The sequence below is a fragment of the Cricetulus griseus genome, chromosome 3 (assembly GCF_003668045.3).
Source record: "Cricetulus griseus strain 17A/GY chromosome 3, alternate assembly CriGri-PICRH-1.0, whole genome shotgun sequence".
NCBI lineage: Eukaryota > Metazoa > Chordata > Mammalia > Rodentia > Cricetidae > Cricetulus > Cricetulus griseus.
Window position 1 is genome coordinate 134,044,909 of NC_048596.1, and position 24,133 is coordinate 134,069,041.

The following is a 24,133-nucleotide window of genomic DNA, read 5'->3' on the forward strand; positions in this document are numbered from 1 at the left end:
GGAATTAAAGTACTGGAAAAGAGTGGTGTGAGGTGCAGTGTTTATACAGTGCATGGAGTAAAATGCTTATTTAGCATCCCAGGAAGACTTATGGAGATGCCAGCTTAAGTAGAATACACAGTTTAAAGATGACTGAGAACTACCAGCAGAAACAGAGGAGTTGTATATTTATCTACCAGATAGGTAGTAAGAGGGGAAGGAATGGGAAAATGCAAGAGCATAGAGAAAGAAAATACAGTGAGTGAGTGGAGAAGTAATTCACAACCTGCATAGTCGAAACAGCCCAGCACAGCTAAGCAGTTAAACTACACAGATTAGTAAGCTGTTTAAAAAACAAAACTAACAATAAAAAAGCAACCCAGAAATCTCTCAGTAAACACTAAAGAAGAAAAATCTGTAAGAACCATGTGTCTGCAAGAGGTGAGAGCAAAAGCAAAAAAGACAGACTATAAAAAGCAAGCATCCAAAGAAGTATATACCCTAGTAGACAGTGTAGAAATAGTTATCAAGTATGTTTCCCATGCAAATATGTATCTTCCAGTACTTACAGCAGAAATGATTCCAAGGGAAAATTCATGACTTAAATACCAATCTCAAGAAGGCACTGACAGTTTTAAGAGAAAAAGAAGGATTAATAAAGACTAGAAATTCATTAAATAAGAAAAATAGAATAGACATCCATAGTATTGGTTTTTGAAAAGAACTAATAGAACTAAAGAACCTTGGGGAGTAATTTCCAAAGGAAAGAAGGTGTTGCATGTGTTTACTGACTTCGGAGTTTGTTGCTATAGACAGACATGTAAAATCTATTGACAGCATTGTAGATACGTCTGTGCCAATAGATTTAGAAATTTAAAGAATATGAACTTGTAAAAGTAGAAATATGAATCAAAATTCATGTTGACTTTTAAATGTATATAAAGAATTTGTTTGTTTTATGCTGCTTTGAATTGAATCCATGGCCTGCAGAGTTTAACATGTTAGCTATATCCCCAGCCCTATATTTTATTTTTAGGGCAATTTTACAATTGTAGCTCCCTTGCCCACCAACATGCACAGCACCCACCTCATATCATTCACCCATCTGTGTCATCCCTTTGTTATAATTGATGGGCCTAGGTTGACATTATCATCCAGAGTCCATAGTGTACATTACTGTACACTCCTGGAGTTGTACATTCTATGCATTCAAATAAATAGCCAATGGCACCTTTCTACCATTACTCTACAGAGTACATTTAAGACAGAAGAGGGTGTGGGACCCACTTTTCACTGGGGTCCTGGGCAAGTGTCAAATATTTATTGTAAAGCACTATTGGAATCTTTTAAAATCACTGCTAGTGTTAATGTGTTCCTTATGCTCATACTGTAATCAGTCCTGATGTTCATTTTCCTGTAATTAATCAAAGATGTTGAGAACAAAGGTAATTTGACACCCTAAGTAGCACCTGTCTGGCTTTACCAGCTGTCTTGAGTAAAAGTACTGAACTATTCATTTAACAGTCTGCTAGGCTTGGCATATGCCATCCTCAGCTGTCTGGGTGGACTCCCTGAGATCACTGTGTGAAGGCTGGTTCTTCAGGTTCAGGGGCAGCCAGGGCTATTGGAAATGGTTTGTTCCAGACTTTTTACTGTCATCAACTTTGATGAGCTCTAGATGAGTCTATTCCATCTTGGCTAGGGAGGACAAAATGGGGAGCACCTCCCCTGAGATAGAGTGGTGTGATTAATATTAACTACCGTTGTGGTTGTCCCAAAGCACAAGTGTCAGTGACTGTGGCAAGACCATGATTAGCCCAAACAAGTGGCCGTGATTTGTTCAAATACCCTTGTTACTTAAGCAGGCTTCTCCTACTGAGGGAATTAACTGCATTCATTTGCCCTGGCTCTGGTGGTAATGTAGCTTTAGGTCCAATAAAAGGCTTCATTTGAATTGCCTTCTGTATACTTTCAAGGATGCAGGCTGAGCTGGAAATTCGAAGGCAGGAGCAGCAGAGTCAGCAGAGGGTGGCATGGCAGCAGAAGCAGCATTAGAACAGTGTTGGCCAGACTGCAACTGACCCACACTGAAACATGGCCTTGTCTGGCAGTGGCTTGTCAACAATCTGTCCTGTCTGGGCATCCCATGCCTTAGTCATCCAGACTTTTCCTCACAGTGCCTTCTCTCCAGAGCATTGTTGGATACCCCGTCTCTCAGCCTGGCTTCCAAGTGCTGTCTCTGATGAAGGGAGATACTCAAGTTTTCTTAGCAATGGCCATTGGGGTCTAAAAGGTTTCTGATAATGGAAGAAATAGCAGAACAGTTCATGAGTGTCCCATACAGGAAAAAGAAGGTACAAAAGGAGAGTTGCACCAGTGGAAGTTGAGTGCTGAGACTAAAGGAGAAGAAGCTGTAAAGAACCGTAGAAGATAATCTATAAGACAGTGGTGGTCAAGAGTTGCAGGACACCACCAAATTTTCAGTGCCATGGTCTCAGAACTCAGGCTGTGAACTCTAACACTGTCTAAATTCTAAGGGCCTAATAGACAAGCCCTGCAGAGACTCTAATATTTGAACCCTTAGCCCGCTGACTGGCAACATATTAATATTGCCCATGAATGCCTTCTGTTACTCGCCTGTTCATCCTCTCCCTTCAATCCTTACGCTTTCTAGAAAGTCAAAGTTGGACCCATACGGCATGTAATCTTTTTGAATGGCTTCTTTCCCTTAGCAAGATGCATCTGCATCTTTGATATATTCTTATCCTCTCATGGCTTGCCATTTGATTTCATTTTGCCACTGAATGACCTTCCGTGGTCTGGATTTCCCACAGTTTTCCCACTTGCCTACTGAACAGCATATCCATCCCTCCAACAGTTGCATAGCGTTGTATGTACAAGTTTTCCACTCCTTCTGGTAAACTCTAGAAGTCACTTGTTAGATTTACTGATAAACGTATGTTTAGTTGGGTAAGAAACTTCCAAACTCTTCCAAAACAACTTACTGTTCGGTGTTCCCAGCACAAAGAATGGGGGGAGGGAGGTCTTTTATATTCCACATCCTTACCAACATTTACTGTTGTCATCCTGGATTTTGGCCATTCTGATAGGTATGTAGTAGTGTCTGGTTTAATTTGTGTTTCCCAGATTCCACTCATTGTTATTTTTTCTCTTTGGTAATATGTTTGTTGAACTGCCTGGCCCATCTTTTCAATGGAGTTGTTTCCACATTGTTGAATTTTAAGTGTGCTCTCTATGGCTTGGTAACTTTTTCTGTCTAGTTAGCTTTTTTGCAGATACTGTCTTTCAGGCTGATTTACCTTTTCATCCTTTTAATCAATCTGCTTTTTTAAAAAAATGCAGGAAAGTTCCCCTAGTATAAAATAACACTGACAAACATAAATGCTTAAATTTTAATTAAAATGTTTCCCTACTAAATCTAATCATACTTTTGGAGGTAAGACCTTGCTGATTGTCCAAGCTTCCTTCAGATTCATGATACTTCTTCAGGTCCCACATTCTGGGATTACAGGCATATATCATGCCTAAATCTCATAGCTATTGATTATATCACTGTGACTAAATTATAAATCAAACTTCAAAAAAGGTATGCACTTGCAAAAACTCACTTAGTAGCTGGTGCCATTTGTTGTTTCTTGTATCCACTGGAGGGCTATGAAAGTGCTCCTTGAGTAGTAGGTAACTACAGTATCTGGAACAGAATAAAACTGTTACTTATCATTATGTAAAAAGAATTCCTAGAAACTACATGATTTTAAATAATAAGAAGAGTAAATGCATAAAAGACTAGAAAAGAACAAAATGCCATCATTCATTGACTGTATTTTCCCAGATAGTCTATATACAAAAATATATTAAATAGGGGGAAAACAATAAAAAAACCATGGACTATATTTCCATTCTCTTACAACAGACAATTAGAAAATGTAACATGACAGTTTTCATGGCCAGCATCTGTAGGTGTTAAACATTATCAATGTATACTGAAGAAGACCTTTCTTAGATGTCTAGTTGCATCAGTGTGTGCCTGGAAAACACAATGCCATGAAGACAGCAAATTTTCTCAAACAAAATTTAAGTCCCAACAGGATGTTTATGTGATTGGACATATAGAACCTGCAATTTACAATGTGGAGCAAAAGCTCTAATAGGTAAGAGAATTCTAAAGAGAAAGAAGCAATTTGAGGGGCACGCCCTGCTATGTGTAAACACTTTCCTTGTGCTAATGATGTTCAGCTGGACTCAGACATGCAGAAACAGTGTTGATGCTGAGTAGCATCACCTGGGTTATTTAAGAGCATGTTTTTAAGAGCCTCCAATGTTAAATATAGTTGCAGTTATTACACAAACATGCATGGTGTCATATGAATTGAATACATAATTGGAAAAGACAGGATACACCAATATTAGTTACATTCTTTTTATTTAAGGTATAAAACAGTATTAGGGGAGATGTAAATGTAAAAATATCACTGGAGTGAAATAAACGATGTCCTCATCATCCTTCATAGCTATTTCATGCTATTTTTGTATGTGGGGGTGGGGAGGCAGCAAACTCCATGAATTTAATAGGAATTCCCAAACAGTACAACTTTTATTATTTTTAAACTTCATGTTTTGTGTATTGTTACTTACCCTGCCTAGCTTTTACTTTGTAGCCTCTGATCTACACTCCCTCCCATTTCCTTCCCTTCTGAAACCCCTCTGTCCTTTTTAGCCACACTTTTATTTTATTCACTTTCTTAAGTGCTCTATTCAAGAAGTTTCCTACCTGTGTTTCATGCTCCTAAGATCTCTGGTAGGTTGAAATGATCATAAAAATTGGTGGTATTCAAATATTTGTGATCCTGGGATGTGATAGACTGAATGGGTAGCTGATTGAAGACCCTTTACATTTAGAAAAAAAGGAGAACTAAACAGAGTATCTATGCAAGGTATTTAGCTATAGACACAGCTATGTAAAATTCATTGAATTCAGCTTATCTATTTTTTGCTTCAAAGCTGGGCCTGTTTAATATCACAAAAGCTCAATTTTATCTTACAACTACTCCTTGTCTTTCTTAAGAAATTTGAAATCAATGTTGCCTAAACTCTCTGTGTTCTGAGACAGATGGATTACCTCCTTTCTTGTTGTTTTTGTTGTGGTTGTTTTTTAGATAAATCATATTTCCATCTTTTTTATATTAAGAACTCAGAGGGAATGGGCTGATTTCTCAGGAGACCTCATCCATGAGGAGTCATCCTTAACTCACATGATGAATTTCACACATCAGTATAGTATGTATATCCCTACTTGCAGCAGGACAGTGCGGCTGGATGCCTTTTAAAATTCTTCATTAGTTCCTAGATACAGTTTCACTCTCGTGAATACTTGCCTCCATGTGTTGGTCTTGCTGAGCCTCCTAGAGATTAAATATCGAATTGGTTTTCTCAGGCCAGTAAATCCTCCTCTATGGGTGGCGTGGTCACTTTTCACTTTCCTGGCATAGGATTGGTCTCTCATGCTCTGCAGTAGATGTCAGTGCTGTAGAAAGAGCTGAGGTGGCTGGGACATTCTCTTTGGGTGCAGAACCAGGTACTCTGAGCTCAGGAGGTGTGCAGAAGGGAGATCTCTAAGTCCTGTCCTGCATTGTCTAGCTGAGTTCTGCAGATTCTCCTTTCTTAGGTTTTTACTGCATTTCTGAAAGCAGAATGTGGAATCCCAAGATTGCCCCCATTTTGCTTCCAAGATACTTTTCCTGAATAATTGCTTACACACTGTACGGTCTGTAGCATCTGCCTTGACTCCTAGTCCCACCTAACCTGCTTCTTCTTTGGCCAACAGTACTTTATTCAACAACCAATAAGATAAACATACACAGAACGACATTCCCCATCAATGGTCCAGTTTCCCAGAACCTCCACGTTTCAGTTTACCCTGGCAATATAATGCCATTATGTCCTCTGCCAGGAACATTGATACTTCATTTTTACCTGCAGAGATCTGCCCAGCTCACCTGACCATCTGAAAGGTAGAGAACCCTAATCTGAATATTTGAGTTAAATTTTCCTCATTCCTTTATTTGGTAGATGTGGGGATGGAGCTCAGAGCTCTCTTATACCAAGCTCATGTCCTCCCTGACTGGTGGAGAGTTGAGGCAGCCTGTCAAGGCAGCTCTTGATGGGACTACAGGACCAGATCTGATCCTTAAGAACTGTGCGCATGCAGTGTGTCTTCCAGTTGTTGAGGAATGAAAGATACCATTTTCAAACTAATACAAAAACTTCAGATACACACAAAAGCAGAGGAAAGAGTGAAGTGGAACTCTGTGGACTGCCCTGCCCTAGCCTCCAGTATTATAGCTTTCAGGGTAAAGATTCCTGCACAGTGGTTGCTGTGTTCTGATATCTATAGGGCAGCTCTGCTGGCACAGGTATAGGCCATGTGGTCACCATACTGATTCAGAGCTACTGAGGTCCACATCTGGGTTTGGACATGTGGCTTTCTGAAGAAGAGCTATTTTTAAACTCAGTGCTTTGCAACAGGCCCTTTTTCTTTTTAAACCTATCTTTTATCTAGCCTTACTGTTCAGAACAAATAAGTAGTATTAGCACATTTGCTTTAGTATTACTTATTGATAAAATCAATTTGCCTGTGGAAGAGAACTGTGAAGCTGCCACCCTGAACATAAGGGTCTGTTTGGATAGCAGCTGCACTGTTACAGTCCAGTCCATCTCAATGCTCTGTTTGGATGAACAACATTCACAAGTCCTGGAGTCACCCAGGTTTGCCGTTGCTAATGGCAACAGTGTCTTTGCTTGTGTGTAGCCCATTTCTCTTGTGGTCTTGAGAACTCTTCAATTAAATCGATCTAAATACTTGAAGGAAAAGCCTTTAGGGACTGCTTTTTTTTTTGTTTTCATAATTGAATCATGGAACTTACAAATTCCCAAGGTAGTATTTATTATAAATATAAGAGTCAGCCACAAGAAAATCCCCAAACAATATAAAAATACTCGGCTTCAGTAGGCACCTAACACTTTCTGTGGATTTTGTGCATCATCAGCCTTGGTAGGAACACAGGTTCACTGTGAGACATTGTAAGTACAAGCATGACTTCTTAAAAGGGCAATGCCAAGCTCAAGTCTTATGCGGGGACTTGTGTAAGATTCAAATGTGTGTGCATTGAGGGGAAGAAAATAGACCCTGTTGCATTTTTCACTCAGAAAGGAGGAAAATGAGCCGCATGAGTACACAGGCTGTCTTTGAAGCCCTAAAACTTCAGATCCTGTCATTTGAGTGTGGGCTGATTTTTACCTCCACTTCCATCTACAACCAAAAGAAAATAAAATGTTTTCTGAGAATCTGAAGTGTGTCCCCAGAATCTTGGGTTTCCAGGGAACTAGCTGGGAAGCCACAATATTATGCTGGGTCAGTGTGGAAGCTGTGATGTCAGCTGGTCCCCTCTGGTCACTCTAGTGTGGCTCACTGACAGTCATGTTCCCACTCTTGTCTCTCCCCGTGGAGTTGGGTATGGGGAAGATGTGTTTGTTAGTGCTGCAGCCCATCCAGGATGAATTGCTTTCCTCCTCCCTCCCTTTAAACTTCATCCTATTTTGTTTTGTATCCAAAACTTGACATCCTTATACATTTTCCCCTTTGAGTTGCTTTTTTCCCCTTGCTGTAAGATTAAAAAATAAATAAAAGTAAAAAAGAATAAGAGATTTTTTTTTTGACTACGCTGCACAGGGAGTGGAGGGCACTGCAGTAACAGAAGAATTACCTCTTAGGATATTTTGAAGTATGCCTTTAGTCAGATCCATGACGTTGGCCAGGTGTGATGCACAGCTGCAGTCTCAGCACTTGCGAGATTGAGGCAGGAGGATTCAGAGTTTGTGTCAAGGCCAGACTACACATCAGAAAACACTGCCTTCAAACAAGACAAAATAAAGTCAGAAGTCTGTGTTCCAAAAATACACTTTCTTCTGTATGATTCCCATCTCTTGCCAACCCAAGAGCGTCTCTCTCCAGTTTGGCCCCAGGTTTTCTAGCTGTCTGCATTGTACATCATAGTGACCCTGTTCTCCCTTCCCAGTTGAGTATAAAACTCTCCCCCCTCCCCCCACTCTCTTTCTCTTCCTCCTCTCTCCCTCTCTCTTTCCTTTCCCTCCTCTCCTCACCCCCCTTATTTTTCTAAAGCTGCTCAAGGACAGATGCATGGGACTCAGCTCTCTGCGGCCTTCATGTTCTTGTAAACACCTCTCCGTGTTGTCACACTTGAATTGTTTCCTTCTGCTTTGAAAATTCCTTTGTGTCATTTCTTCTTTGGCGGTTCCCTCCCTCCCTCCCACTCTGGCTGTTGTCTTCCAGTGGAGTTCCTGTCAATGGTGTAGGCTCTGCTGGCCTTGTCCTTTGTAGCATGTGTGATCTTTGTTCAATTTGTCCTCCATGAAACTTACCAATGGGACCTCCCACCGTTTATTGTAAATTATTTCATCAACCACAGCTTTGATTTCTATGTTGCTCTTCATTTTCCTAATTGTAATATATTCTTGAATTTGGGGAGGATATTACTTTTTTTAGGAAGTAAATTTTCATCACTTTCATTTATTTGTATTTTTTATTTTTAAATATTTACCCATGATTATGTAAATAATCTTCCCAGGGAAGAGGAATTATCAGTACCTTGTGACTCTGAGTTTTCATCTAAGGGACCCTGGACACAGAGCAGGCTGTCTGAGTGAGGTGCTGTCCACATAGGCACATAGCTGGGGCCCTTGGTTGTCAAAGTAAGAGGAACTTTATCTGTGTGGCCAGTGAATTGATTGGATGCCTGGGTTTTCTATTTATTTTGAGACATGAGTGTGAGTAAGTGTGTGTGAGTGTGTGTGTGTGTGTGTGTGTGTGTGTGTGTGTGTGTGTGTGTGTGTTTGGTGTGTGCAGAAGCCAAGTGTGTGTGTTTGGTGTGTGCAGAAGCCAAGTAAAATATCCAGTGTCATCCTATATTATCCTTCACCTATTGCCTGTGCCAGGTTCTGTCACTGAGCTGGAAGTTCACTGTTTTGCCTAGGCTGACTGACAGAGGGTACATAGAATTGACCTTAATCTGGTATGGTCTGATATGAGAACAAGAAAATGACTATCATTAAGCAAGATTTGTTTTGCTTTGTGTTGCATTTTTCCAATGAGTTCCCAAAGCAAGATATAGAGAACCTGGAAGAGGACCATGGCAAAGCACTGGGTTGGACGTGAGGCAGAAAGCACAGAAGAGGAAGAAAGTGGGCAGTGGTGTTCGCTTTGATTTCCTTGGGTTGATCATCCTGAGGGGCAGATGGGTTTACCATTAACTAACATAATGTAGTATACTGTGGTTGTAAGAGACAGTTCCCACTTGCCAGCACTGGGGTGTGAGGGCCCTGAGTATGAGAGCTTGGTGGAGTAGGTGGTAGGAGTATGGCTCCAGTTTGGTTCATTTAGATTCAGAAAAGACTCTTGGAGCTTGGTGTGCTGGTTAGTTCTGCAAACTAGAATCACCTGGAAGAAGAAGGAACCACAACTAAGGAACTACTCCCCACCCCATCAGGTTGGCCTATGGACTTGTCTATGTGACATTTTCTTGACTATTGATTGATATGTGAGGGCCCAGCCCTCTGTGGACTATGCTGCGTGTACTGGCTGGTTTTATGTCATCCTGACAGGAGCTAGGAGGAGGAAGCTTTGATTGAGAAAAATCCCTTCATAAGATCAGGCTGTAGGCAAGCCTGCAGGGCATTTTCATAATTAGTGATTCATTTGGGAGGACCTAGCCCATTGTGGGTGAGGCCATTCTGGGCTGATGGTTAAGGGTTCTATATGAAAGCAGGCTGAGCAAGCCAAGGGAAGCAGGCCAGTATGCAGCATCCCCATCAGCTCCTGCCCCCAGGTTCCTGCCCTGAATGAGTTCCTGCCCTGCTACTTCTGATGATGAGCTGTCATATGGAGCTGTGAGGAAATAATTCCGTTCCCAAGTCGCTTTTGGTCATGGTGTTTCATCACAGTAATAGTAACCCTAACCAAGATACTATTATTGTGTAGGAGTTCATATGAGAAAACAAGCTGAGCAAGCCATGTGGAGTAAGCCAGGAAGCAGCATTACTCTGTACTCTCTACTATGATCCCTGCCTCTAGATTCCTGCTTTGGCTTCCATTGATGATAGACTACAACCTACAAACCAAGTTAATGCTTTCCTCCCTAAGTTGCTGTTGGTTGTAGTGTTTATCATGACAACAATAGGAAAAATAGGACCCTTGGCCTATCTTTCTGTCTAAGAACTGCCTGATCCTAAGAGGGAAGCCCCTGCAGGTTCATCTAGCTCTGAGATCTCAAAACATTATAATATAGAAAACATAAGAGATGGTTGGTACAAGTTGTTAGTTTTAACAGTTGCTTTAATCTTTCTGGTGTGCATGTGTTTCCTTTATTCTAATCATAACTTCTGTCTGTACTTATAGGGGATAAAGCTGGGGTACATTCGTGTAAAACACTTAATTTGCCATCTACCCACCACCTTATCATCACTGTTTTCTGGAATCTCTAGGGCCCTGCTGGTACCCAGATCCTGCACCTGTGGTTTTAGTCATTCAGAAACATCTGTTAACACTACTCAAGTGTGAGTCCCATTCCAGAGATTGGAACTAGAGTTTTGGTCACACAGGTATAAAGTCCTGGCTTCATGGGGTCTCCTGTAGGCACTGTAGGCATGCCATACTTCTCATCTCTTGCCTTTAGGTTTCATGATGGATAGGAACTTTGTATTGGATACTTGGTAGAAAACATCTGTACTTGTTAGTCAACTGTCAACTTGATACAACCTAGACTCACCTGAAAAGAAAGTCTCAATGAGGAATTGTGTAGATCACATTGGCCTGTGGTCATATTTGTGTGCAAACAGGGAGGGATGCCCTGATTGCTAATTGATTTAGGAAGACCCAGCCCACTGTAGGCAGCACCATTCCCTAGGCAGGTGTTGTATAACAATCTCCTCGGAAATAAAACCCTTTATCTTAGAGGGATGCCCATTAAGACATGTTCTAATCCACAATATTCCATCCTGCATGGAATCTGGTGAGTTCAGGAAATAAGATTCAAGAGCTTTAGGAAATCCCTAAAATGACTAAATATACCAGATCCTCCAAGCATATGTAAGCTGTGTGGACTGCTGAGAGACACTCTTAGACAAAATGGGCTACCTGGAAGAGGCTCAGACCGGCTGAACTCCCTAGAAGAAACAAAGGCCAGCCAAACTACCTGGAAGAAGCAGAGCTAATCTGAGCTGCCTGAAAGAGGCAAAGACAATCTGGGGAGCCTGGAGGGTCTTAGACCAACTGACCTAGCTGGAAAGGACACTACTTAAATTACTCAGATTACTGTAGACTATGCAGTGTATGCCAACTCAGTCATTTCTGAGTTGTCATTCATTCTGGGGTAGACTTTGATGGGGCAAGTATTTTGTGTCATTTCTGCCACGTAAGTAATCGCTAACCAGTATTCCTGTAATTCCTGTAATTCCTGTAATTTCCCAGTGAAAATTATTGGTTCATCAAGTTGGATTTTGGTGGTATTCTTCCTCATCTGGGATGACTAGGTATTTGTTCATCCTCAGAATAATGTTATCCAATGGCAGGGAGTCCTGAAGAGGGTAAGAGTCTAAAGCTGGCTGAGAGAGAAAGCAAATAGGGGTCTCTGTGTTTATTCTCCCTGCTCTTGACCATGTGTGTGATGCTTTGTCATTGCCTTGACTTTCCTGTAACCTGCAGTTGTGAGCCAAATACATCTTTATTTTCTAAGTTGTTTTAATCGTAGCAACAGAAAGGACATCACAGTTCATATGAAATGGGAGTGGTCATTGGCACCTCACTAAGATGGCCTTCCAGGTGAGCAACATTGGTTCTCTTAGGAAGATGTGAGATTGTCCAGCTACAGTGCAGGAAGCTTAAAAAAAAAAGCTGCTACTTTCTGACCCATAAGCACAACAAATCTAAGGACAGTAAGAAACCCACTGCCTGGAGGTTCTGGCTCATGAATCCTTTTCCTGTTTCTAGTGCTGATGAACGGTTTGATGCCACATTCCACACCAATGTCTTGGTAAATGCATCTGGGCATTGCCAGTATCTCCCTCCAGGTAAGATCTACTCCCTTGGCCTCCATCCAGTGAGAAAATTTAAGCAAGTATGTGCATCAGTTCTGAGGACTGCCGTCCTAAGGGAGGGACTGGTGTCACAAGGACTGCCCTCCTGATGGGAGGACTGGTGTCCCAAAGACTGCCCTCCTGAAGAGAGGACTGGTGTCCAAAGAACTGCCCTCCTGAGGGGAGGACTGGCTCCATTTTGGCTTCCCACCCTCCCCTTCCCATCAGAACTCTCACGTGTCTCTTCAACTCACTCTAGATGTCATCTCTGATTTGAGATCCCATTTCAGATGGTTTTGCCATGGTCTGTCTTATGTCCTTATTAATGTTAATTCACAGTCTAGTCTCCTTTTGTTGAGTCATTTCTAACCCTTCTTTCTACCCATAAGCCTGATAGGCAGGCCTTTTCTCTTTCATCCCCTCCCAGCTGGCACACAAAGTTGACAGGTATTGTGGCGCTGGGCAAATAGTGGGCACTCTGGGTTCATGAATTCAGGATTGCTCGAATTACATGCAATACCCAGTGCCTTCAAGGGAGCATCCTCTGGTGATTGTTCCTCAACTCCTTTCTTTTCTTCGTCTTAACCTCCTGGTGGTAAATAGCTTCATGGGGTTGCTCTGTTTCCCTGCCTGTCATTACTGTGGGACTCACAGGATCCCAGGCTGCTCATTGAGCAATCCACAGCCTGGGAAACTGCTGCTTCACACCCTTTGAGACACATTCCAGGTGTGTTTTAGCATGTAGGTATTAATATTTTTTACTTTATCATTTAGAAGATTTGTTAACATACTTTCAAGAACTGTGTTTTCCTCTCTGAAACTGCTTCTAGCAAATCTAGCAAACCCTCTGCCACATGGTTGCTGCTGCACTCAGAACACACTCCCAACATATGCACCCCTTGAATATACAACTCCTCATAACACCCACACCCACCCACACCCACACACACCACCCTTCCTTATCTCACAGCGCATGGTGAAGCTGGTTTTGCCTATTGCTTACAGTGCTCTTCCTGTTAGCAGGTGATAAGAATTCTGTAGACAGAATCTCTGTTTGCTCTCCTTACAATCCATCACTCCTCATCTGCAGGTGGCTGTGTGTCAATAAGTGAATGAATAAGTGATTGAATCTAGCAGGGACATATCCCTCTCACTGATGTTTATATTGATTAAAAGAGTGTTGCATCTCAGGCCTTCGGTCTTAAATCATCTGCTTGCCTACTCCAGCCCTTCCTCCACACTGCAGATGCCTTGCAGAGGGGACTGTGTGATGCCTTTCGGCACACTTTCAGTCAAGTAATGAGTGGTTGTGAGCCACCATGGGACTACTGGGTCCTCTGGAACAGCAGCCTGCGTTCTTAACCACTAAGCCATCTCTCCACCCCCTTCGTGTGTTTATTTTTAACAGGCAGATGGAGGTAGAATTTGCATCTTATACATTTAAAGTGTCTTAACTCCATGAGTTTTAGTAAATTTACAAAGGATCACTACAATCCAGTTTTATAATGTCCCCATTATACCTTGTCATTTGGCAGTTAACTGATCTTGCTGCAAACCTCAGACAACCTTTGAATCTTTCTGACTCTTTCTTGGGTCTTTTCATAGAAATGGAATCAAATAGTTTTCTGGGTGTATTTGGATTGGGGGAGATTCAGTCCATTAACGGTAGGGAAATGCCAATAGTGACTTTCAGGTTCCTGTGGACATCTGAAGTAATTCTGTAAGTCATATGTATGTGATGTGTGTATGTGTGTATAAGTTTTACACACACACACACACACACACACACACACACACACACACACACACACTACATTATTGCTGATTGAATTTTGAGCCTCATATATAGTAAGTAAAGCACTCTACTGTTGAGCTATATCCCTAGCCTTCTTTATGCCTTTTAATTTTGAGATAGGGTATCACTAAGTTGCCTAGGATAGCCTTGAGCTTGTCATCCTCCTGCCTCATCTTTCCAAGTATCTGGGATTGTAAGTCATATTTAAAGGACCTCTAAGGGACACACCTTACTGTTTTCTCAGCATAGGTGTGCAGTGGAGTGGACAGGTGTAAAGCCCTTTAGTTCCTCAATTTAGTCTCTAATTCAGCAGAAGAAATGTGAGATGTGTTGCCCTTGATTCACTAGCACTTCAGTCATTCATGCCTTCCAGGAAAGTCCAGTTTGCTATGGGCAGGCAAGAGCACAGGCCACAAAAGTCTGGAGTGGACTTGTATGTCTCCTCACCATGACCTTCTTGGAAAGCCACTTCTGGAAATTCCACCTTCTTTCAGTGGAATGTTCCTGTATATCCAAACTCCCCTTCTTCAATTTCACACCTTATCCCATCCCTGCTGTGGAAAGTGAACAGGTTAGAATTACACTCTAAATATATTTTCAGATAACTAAATGACTTGTTACTTTAAAAAACAAACAATCAAACAAAAAACGAAAACAAAATCCTCTCCTTGCCTCTTCCAATTCTTGTCCTAACCCTTCACCATTTGTATCAACTTCTCTGGGGTTTCTCACATCCTTTCTTTTTCTCATATTGCTTAGAGTCTGAATGTACTCATGACAAATACTGTATATAATTAATTATTTGCGCAGTTTCCTGAGAAAAGCCTTCTACAACAGAGGCTATTATTGTGCTTTAATTTGAAAAGGCAGTGAAGCTTTGGCTGAGCTTCTCCAGGGGTTTTGGCAAAAGGAAAACTGGGGGGCAAAGCACCTCAACTTGTTCTGGATAGATCCAGCAAGAGTTCAGTGTGGTGGTGGGAGGGCTGCAGGAACTGCTGTGTGTTCTGAGTCTGTTTCACTTGGCTCCATTTCAATCTTGTGATCATTTCCCATGCTCACATAGGCATATTCAAGAGCTCCTGCTACATTGATGTGCGCTGGTTCCCTTTTGATGTGCAACAGTGCAAACTGAAGTTTGGGTCCTGGTCCTATGGAGGGTGGTCCCTGGACCTGCAGATGCAGGAGGCAGATATCAGCAGCTATATCCCCAATGGAGAATGGGATCTCATGGGTAAGGCCAGCAAAAACAAACACCTTGTGTCCCAGAAGAGAGGTGCTTTCTACCTGTGTGAGCTGAAAAACTGGGGATTTTTCTACTGTTCCTTTCATTGACTACACTTGACAGCCTTTTCCATCATGTCCTGAGAGCTCCAGAATGAGAAGCAGGAGTCAGTTAGAGAATGCAGCAAAAAGCCATGGTGAGGCCTGTTAAACCAACAGTGCTAGCATAAACGTCGTGGGAGCCATTCTAGTCCTATGGTATGGTTGAAATGCACATTGAAGTTGATGCTGTAAAGGAAGAAAATCACAAGTGGGTTTCAATCAGAAGTCCAAACATCAGTGTTTGGGCACAGAACAGCCTTTTACTTTGGGAGACACAGTTCACCTAGACACCACGTCAGTACTCTGCTGAGAGAGGGTGGCTTTGAATTTTAAGGCAAAAAGTACATGTGACAGTTTAGCATGGGGTGAGAGGATACACAGTGTGAGTCAGGTAGTTTGATAATGGTGTAGATCATGGTTGTTGGAAATTCCCTAAGTCCATTGGCCTGTGTAGGACATGGAGCAAACTGGTCACTCTAGCATTCTTAATCTTCTAAAGGTAATGTGAGATTCTGAGGAAATTTCTCCTTCCAGCACACAATTCCTGACACAATGCCTGCATAGCAATTTATGTCGGCAGATCTCTAAGTCTCAGAAAAAAAAGTTGATTTTTTTCCTCTGTGTAGCCATTTTGACTTTTATACCTATATTGCATCATTTAAAATCCAAACCAATATTATTATGAGTAACTTACCGTCAGGTATACATTTGGAAAAGTGTCAGATGTGATTTTACTGTGGAAATATCATAGAATGCACTTATACTAAATAAAGTAAGCCAGCTACAGAATCAGTGATACAATGTTACTGACATTGACAAAAACACTAGTATGTGGCACCTGTTTGTAATTACATTTATAATGCTGTAAAGTTGATATTATATAAGTACTTCTAGTGCATCAAAAGCATATCTACTAGTGTGCTTAAATGTCACTGAGCTATAGCATATCTGTAAAGGTTAGTTTAAATACCAGTCACCTACTTTTAGGGCTGTGCTCCTGTGTAGCACACACCTAGCAACAAAAGGCAGCTGTGTCTTCTGATGACCTGTCTCCTTTCTCTGGCACCCCATGCAGGAATCCCTGGCAAGAGGAATGAGAAGTTCTATGAATGCTGCAAAGAGCCATACCCAGATGTCACATATACAGTAACTATGCGCCGCAGGACGCTCTACTATGGTCTCAACCTGCTCATCCCCTGTGTGCTCATCTCGGCCCTGGCTCTGCTGGTATTCTTGCTCCCCGCAGACTCTGGGGAGAAAATCTCCCTTGGTAAGTGCCCAAGTCCTTCTCTGAAGCAAGCAAGACCATGCAGGAGTTCCTTGTGACCCACCACAAGTGGACCTCTGTGCCAGGATCAGACTCACCACACCAGAAACTCCTGGTTCTGCCTCTTCGGGAGACAGAGTGCCTTCCTGAGAATTGGCAGGGTCCAGGGATTCCATGATCTTGTGAAGAAGACGGGATACAGAGGGGGACCAGATCAGTTCTACCCTGATGGGTTATGTTTCTCCCCCACTGCCACCCACTTTGTTCCTGGTAGCGGGACTCCACTATGGATGGGAGACACATTAAGTTAATATCAGCTTGTATTTGTAAATTATTGTACACATTACAATAGGAATGCAATTCCTTGTAATTACTTCCCCTGTGAAGATATAAAAAGTGTGGGGGGGGGGGTTGAATGGTAAAATGAGCTGCTTATATCACAAAATTACTAAATAAATACATATTCAGTGTGTTGAAGAAAGCTTTCACAAGCCTTGTATCTTCTTAACATAAGGCTTAGAATGCTAAATATCTTACTCAAGGTCACACAGCCAATTAAGCTGCCAAGTCAAGACCTGAATGAAACCCAGTCTTCTGGACACACAGTTTCTTGACCCTGCTGTGCAAAACTCTTCTTAGTATTAATGCAGTAAAGACCTTGAGAAATAATCCTGCTGGTTGATTGTCTCAAAGTTGTGGTCCCTAAACTTGTCTCCATTAGAGTGTCCTTCAGGCCCTAGCAGGTAACAGGAACTGTACGAAGAAAAATATATATGCCCATATGTACAAAACCCACAGGATTCATGTTGCGACCCCAGCTTTGAAACTACCATTGCCAGCTCGTGTGAGATGGAAGTTCAGCCTTGTTATCTGATCTGCTTAAGGAGCTCCTCATATTTTTGTTTCAGGAATAACTGTCTTGCTTTCTCTGACTGTCTTCATGCTGCTTGTGGCTGAGATCATGCCTGCAACTTCGGATTCCGTGCCTTTGATAGGTAAGACAAAGACTCAAGTGTGCCTAGGATTTCCCAGTAGATGCATGGAGGAGGAACATGTCCTTCAAGGTCCCAGAGACTTAGTCTGCCCCTCTGTCTTCTGCTGTGCAAACATGACTTGTTGTAACTATTGCAAAACACCGTAGCCCATACCTAGGCCCAAGCAGGAGGGAAAAGATGCCAAATTTGTGGCTTGCCTTTAAATTGAAGAAGTGGCCATGAGTGGTGGCATGTACCTGTAATCTTAGTATTTGTGATGCTGAGGCAAGAGAATTACAGGATTCTGGAGATTAAGACTATCCAAAGGAATATAGCATGACTCATCTCATGAGAGAGATGGGGGGCATTCATGTGTGTGCTGGAATACCCCTCCAACTCATACTTTCTGCCTTTGAGTCAAAGACTTTACAATTTGAGATTCATTATTTTCAGAATTTTTTTTATTAAAGCACATATTTTAATTCACTCAGTATCTATTAAATAAGTGTTTAGAGAAATGGGAATGGAGCAAAGGTTTGGTCTAGGATAGGTGTTTCTGCATAGGGATAAGTGACAGAAACAGGAGGACCCCATATTTGCATAGTTTTCTAGATGGAAACAAATGAGACCTGTGACTAGGTGATTTTTCAGTTCTCACTGCTGCAGCCATGACTCTGTTCCTAGTCCAGTATGTCACGGGGATGGGAACTATATGCTGTCAGAGATGGTTAGGCTTCAATGGGAGAGCTCTGTTTTGTGGTGGGGAGTGGAGTCTTTGAGGTCTAGGCTGTCCCTTTCCACCAGTGTGGGTATTAAGTTACAGACTGTTTTTTAGTACAACCACACAGGAGGCCCTGATAGGAGCCCAGCATCCCAGTAGGTGCTGCTGGGGCCCAGGCTTCTCACTGCCTCTCTTCTCTCTACAGCACAGTACTTCGCCAGCACCATGATCATCGTGGGCCTGTCTGTGGTGGTGACAGTGATTGTGCTGCGATATCACCACCATGACCCTGATGGTGGCAAAATGCCAAAGTGGGTATGTGCTGTCTCCCTGTAGAGTGGCAGCTCTCCCTGAAAGTGGATCCTCTTGTGGTTTTCTGTTGTCCAGGCCCCTAAGCAGATCTCACCCCTCTGTGTATCTTTGAGGACAGTGCAGTGGAATGGCAGTGTTTTGTACTGACATCCCAGATCAGGACTCCACACTGGCTGCTTGTGTATCCTGCTAGTATTGAGCTTTAAAAGCTCTCCTTCTACACGGCCACTGAGGAGTACAGAGTAGCAGTTGAAAGAACTAGGAGAGTGGCCATGAAACAACATGGCAGGAGCTTCCCAGCAGACTGAGGAGTGAAAAGCGTAAGAGCCAGCATGAGTGTTTCTTGGTATCTACAGTGTTTCTGATCCCTTGACAATAGAGAAGTCTGAAAGTGCCCAAGCTTCCAGTCCAAATGGTGTAGCACTTGACCAGAACCTGTACATATCCTCCAGTGGGCTGCAGATCATCTCTAGATGGCATATAGACTTCCTGATGTGTAAATGCCCTACCTGTAGTTTGTATGAGGTGCTGTTTAGATGCAAGAGAAATCTGTGGATGTTCAATACACATTCAGGTTTTATTTTTCTAAAGTTTTCTCAGTGCATGCTTACTAGAATTAATAGGGGCAGAAACCAATGCTGCAGAGGGCCAAGTTTCTATCCAGTCAATACACAGAGGTTTACAATAGTTGCCAGTAGGTAATGGACAGAGAGCAAAAGGAAGTGGATGAGGTCTCAGCCCAGGTCATGTTATCATTTTCCTATACCTGCAAGCATACGGCAGGTACTGTTATCTTCTGATTCTCACCTTCCGTGGCATTTCAGGACCCAGTATCTGAACCTCTGCATTGGCTGTTGCCCAGAGACCTTGACTAAGGCTTAGTCTGAGCCCAGACTTTCCCACACTTTCCAGAATGAAAACCAAGGTAGAGGAGAGGTGTCCCCCCACCAGCCACCACTAGTGAGCCTTGCAGATAGCCCTTGTCTTCCTGTCTGAGGATAAGAAGAGCATCCCTCTCCATCCCACAAGGAGCCTGTCTGAAGACCCGTTCAGTACCACTCAAAATCCAGAAGGAAATCTAGGAATCACTTACATGCCAAAAATGCAGCATAAGGCAACAGATGCCTTTAGGTCCCCAGCAGAACAGAGGGCTTCCAGTCTTCTGAAGACAGTCATTGTGCAATACCTAAGCGGCCTAACTTAGGAAAGGGTACTATTTATTTTCCAGTGGCCTTGTAAAAATACTAGTTCCTCTCAGACTATACTTGCCTTATATGCATAATAGAATCTCACATAAAGTTCACAGTAGCAGCTGTAGCATGTACTCAGCCTCAGTGGTTATGTCTCAGATGCCATTGTGGCATTGTTTTAGAAGCCATCAGTTCTCTTACAAAGCTGAGACACATTCCCCTGTAGTCTCTCCTTAGCATCATGATATACCTACCTTAGGGAGAAGTAAGCTAGGTTTGACTGGCATGTCTTTCTGCCTATCCATCCATTTGAAGCAGATTTCACATTACCTGTTTCAAAAGTAAGAGTAAAGAGTAAAGGAAGTTTGCTTTCCATGTTACTCCAGTCCTTTGTAATTACCAATGTTGATAACTATTTATACCAGGCTTTTTTTTTTTAAGCCACCAACCTGCTCCCAAATCATGACGAAGGACTTATTAGTTATGAATGTGTAGCCTCATATAGACTCATTTCTGGCTAGCTCTCTTAAATTAACCTGTTTTCCTTTATCTACCTTTTGGCTCAGAGCTTTTTACCTTTTCTTTCTGTGTGTCCTGCTTTTCCTGCTTCTTCCATGTCTTGTCTGGGAGCTTCCTGACTAGCTGGCCCTGGACATCTCTCTCTTTCTCTCTTGTTCTCTCCTCTCTTCTCTCCTTCCTTTTGAGCCTAGATTTCTCCTCCTATTTATTGTCTCCACCTGCCAGCTTGTCCTTCTCCTGCCTAACATTGGCCCTTTTGCTTTTTATTAAACCAATTGGGTACCTTAGGCAGGCAAGGTAAAAGAAATGCAGCATATCTTTACATAATTAAACAAATGCAGCATAAGCAAATGTAACACATCTTTGCCCAGTCAAAATACTATTCCACAACAACCATTTTACAACCATTTTAATGAATTCCCTATTTTTCTTCTGGTGTTCATGCTAATACAAAGAAATACACTCATTCTTATTTCTTTGAGTATCTTGGATGGTGTGAAGATAAAGGAACTGACACACAGAGACACAGAACCATTTTTAATGAACTGGTACCACTTTATTCTCCCAGAATCTTAATTGAGAACACTTGTCTATTACAAGCCTCTCAGAATAAAAGGCTGTTAAATCAATTGGCTGCAAGTAAAACATAAGGGTGTTTTTCTCTTGTTTTATAAAGCATGCAGCATTTTCCATTCATTCCATGTGTCTCTGGACACAGTTTCCAAGGGACTTTTATTATGGTCTGTTGCTATTATGAAGAAGATACTGCCGGGTGCGGTGATATTATGTGACATTTGCTCAAGTAGCAGAAAAAGTGTAGGCTAACAGAAGAGGTCATGGGCACAGTTTGATAAGCACCAAGAGGATAATTCTAGGTTTGGAAATGTGTTATCCTTGAAAGCTAATGATTCTGGCCATGGAATTCAAAATAGACTTGGTGACATAGATCATACTAGTTGCAGATGCATCTCAGAGAATACATGGACACCCCCCCCCCCCGTGGCAGGAAAGGTGACCAACCCTGCTTGGCTCTTGAGTGCATAGCTGCCTCTGCAGAGGTCCAGATTCAGTTAGAGTTTGACAGCCTCCTTTGAGATCTAGCACAGGCCTTCTGGTGTCTTCTGAAAGAGGATTGGGCTAAGTCTTGTAAGTGTTCTGAAGAGAACCCTGGGGCACCTTTGGTAGATGAGCTGTCTAAACAGCCAAGGGCTGACATTGAGCCAATTCAGTATCTTCTCTTAGTTTCCATTTATCTGTAAAATGGGGCATTTATTCTCATTTGGTGACTCCAGACCACTGAGCTGGATGATCAGCCTCGTGAGAAAGTAGCTGTGGGCCTCTGCTTTTTTTCTAATTTCGAAAAGTCTTTACAGCTATGGGCTTTCCCTAGTGCAGTTTGCCACATGGGAAGTATAAGGCTGTGAAAGGCTTCCCTAAACCTAACATTTCTTGTGCTTCTCACTATCTACAGAATTGCTTTTCGAATTTGTTGATAAGATGCCATAAACATGACTGCCAAGAAGGCAGCACTGCAGACATGAACTTCACAACTTACATTTTCCCCTACAGATGGGAGGCTGGGGAAATTTTCCTACGGTCATGAGTCAAGATGGACATGAAGTGTGCATCTAGGTGTTTTAGGGAAAGGCCCACTGTTTACACGCTGGGAATGTCTTCAAGAATCTTCTTCGTCTAGACTGAGGTTTCAGCTGTCTCAAAACACAAAAATCTATAACTTCACAGGGAATCTTCACTATTTTCTCTGTACCAGACACTGTAAATTTATAAAACTCAAAGGGTCATGTTGATAAACTATGATTCTAATACTCAACTACAGCCCTCAGCCTTTTAAAACTAATTTATAATTTTTTTAAGCATCACTCAAACCTGCCCACTCATTATGTGCACACCAGCAGGGGGCACTGTTGTCAGAGGACCTTCGTGGCCTGGACTGTTCATAGGAAGTGTGCTAACACCTGTTTCTGACTTTTCCATTCTGTCCCAAACCTGGTCTTACTTGCTCATCGTCAGAGCCTAACAAGTTGGGTTCAAAGCACCTAAACTTTCTTTCATATCAATATCTTAGTTGCTGTTTTCGTATGTCTCTGAGGCTGAGCAGCCCGTTTACACAGGTTAAAACAAATTATCGCATGCCTTTGCCTTCACAGTCTGGCATCCGTGGAGCACAGCACATCCTCTCGACTCTTGGGAACAGATTAGAGACTACTATCTCCTTTTCTGTTTCTCTCTGATTCTCTTGGTAATTTTGGCAGTTTTTAAAGCCAGCTTTGCAAAGATAGGGAATCTCACAAAAGATGTGGTTGTCTGAAGTCAGAACCCTGAAGGTACTCCAAGCTGGGAATCCACCGTGTGTCTGATATGTTATAGAGTTTTGCTCAGCTTGTAGTGACCTTCCAGGGCTCCTCACAGTCTGTGTGGGAGCCAGGGCATTAGACCTGAGGAGTGAGAAAGGAAGGTTCAGGAAAGAAAATGACTTTCCTTGTTATATCTTGGGCATTCTTACCTAGCTAGCTGCCTTTTTCTCTCATAGAGGGTGTAATATGTCCACCCCAGGGGAACCTCAGTTCGTCCCCACAGTGATAAACATACATAGGTCATATTCTCACTTCACATTTGACTCCCTTCTTGCAAGGTTTCCTCACTGTTTGGCTGTATAAATTCAATAAGAAGACAGGAGAGCCTGTGCTCCCCAGGATCTGTAAAGCAAGCTTCCACTGTAGGGTCACATTGCTGTGGGGTTCAGCCGATATACAACTCATGTCAGCTCTTGACATCCTGTTGTTTTTGCAGACCAGGATCATTCTTCTGAACTGGTGTGCATGGTTCCTGCGCATGAAGAGGCCCGGGGAGGACAAGGTGCGGCCAGCCTGTCAGCACAAGGCTCGCCGCTGTAGCCTGGCCAGCGTGGAGCTGAGCGCAGGTACTGGGCCACCCACCAGCAATGGCAACCTGCTCTACATTGGCTTCCGAGGCCTGGAGGGCATGCACTGTGCGCCCACTCCAGACTCTGGGGTTGTGTGTGGTCGTTTGGCCTGCTCCCCAACACATGATGAGCATCTCCTACGTGGTGCACACCCCTCTGATGGGGACCCTGACCTGGCCAAGATCCTGGAGGAGGTCCGCTACATCGCCAACCGCTTCCGCTGCCAGGATGAGAGTGAAGTGGTCTGCAGTGAGTGGAAATTTGCAGCCTGCGTGGTGGACCGCCTGTGCCTCATGGCCTTTTCTGTCTTCACCATCATCTGCACCATTGGCATCCTCATGTCAGCCCCAAACTTTGTGGAGGCTGTCTCCAAAGACTTTGCTTAGTATCACTGCATCAGAGATGCAGATAGGACAAATATCTGGGGGGTGAGAATTAGGGTCCTAATCCCATATTGTCCTAATTGGAACAACTCTGAAGAATCCGTGTAGCTGTCAGTCTTGAGACTTGGTTTCCTTGTTACTTTAACTAAAAAGATTCCAGCACCCTTTTGTTCTCTCCTCTCACACCATTGGCATATCCTTGTCCTCAGCAGGGGCACTAAGTGGTCAATTGTCCCCTCTGGCCAGCCCTGCAGGGTGGATCTCTGTGGTTCTAGTCGGCCAGTAGAGCCTGTCCAGTTGGTGTTGCATGCCTGCATGCCCCTTTTTGCTGGCTCACACGAGAATTCACTGTCTGCCTGTGCTATGCACAGACCCGGGGCGGAAAGCCAGTCTGAGCAGCACTCACTGAGTCCATTGCAACAACATCCTTGGGAAAGGAAGGCAAACAAATTCAATTCTCTACAGGTTTTGCTGTGATTCAACTTACCTTTTTTTTTTTTTTTCCTTTTTGTATTTACCAATGACTAACTTTATACCGGAGAGAAGGTTGGCCTTCTA

At 42.8% G+C, this 24,133-nt stretch overlaps 1 protein-coding gene across 1 annotated transcript in view; it reads left to right on the plus strand.

Annotated features, from left to right (window-relative positions):
- Positions 1 to 23,578, plus strand: part of LOC100760319 (neuronal acetylcholine receptor subunit alpha-7) — a 113,065-nt gene extending 89,487 nt beyond the window's left edge. The window contains exons 5-10 of the mRNA XM_027408064.2: positions 12,062 to 12,141; positions 15,006 to 15,173; positions 16,341 to 16,535; positions 17,441 to 17,527; positions 18,433 to 18,542; positions 23,060 to 23,578. Coding sequence (XP_027263865.2) covers positions 12,062 to 12,141; positions 15,006 to 15,173; positions 16,341 to 16,535; positions 17,441 to 17,527; positions 18,433 to 18,542; positions 23,060 to 23,578 — 1,159 coding nt within the window. The remainder of the gene's footprint in view (positions 1 to 12,061; positions 12,142 to 15,005; positions 15,174 to 16,340; positions 16,536 to 17,440; positions 17,528 to 18,432; positions 18,543 to 23,059) is intronic.
- Positions 23,579 to 24,133: the final 555 nt, after the last annotated feature.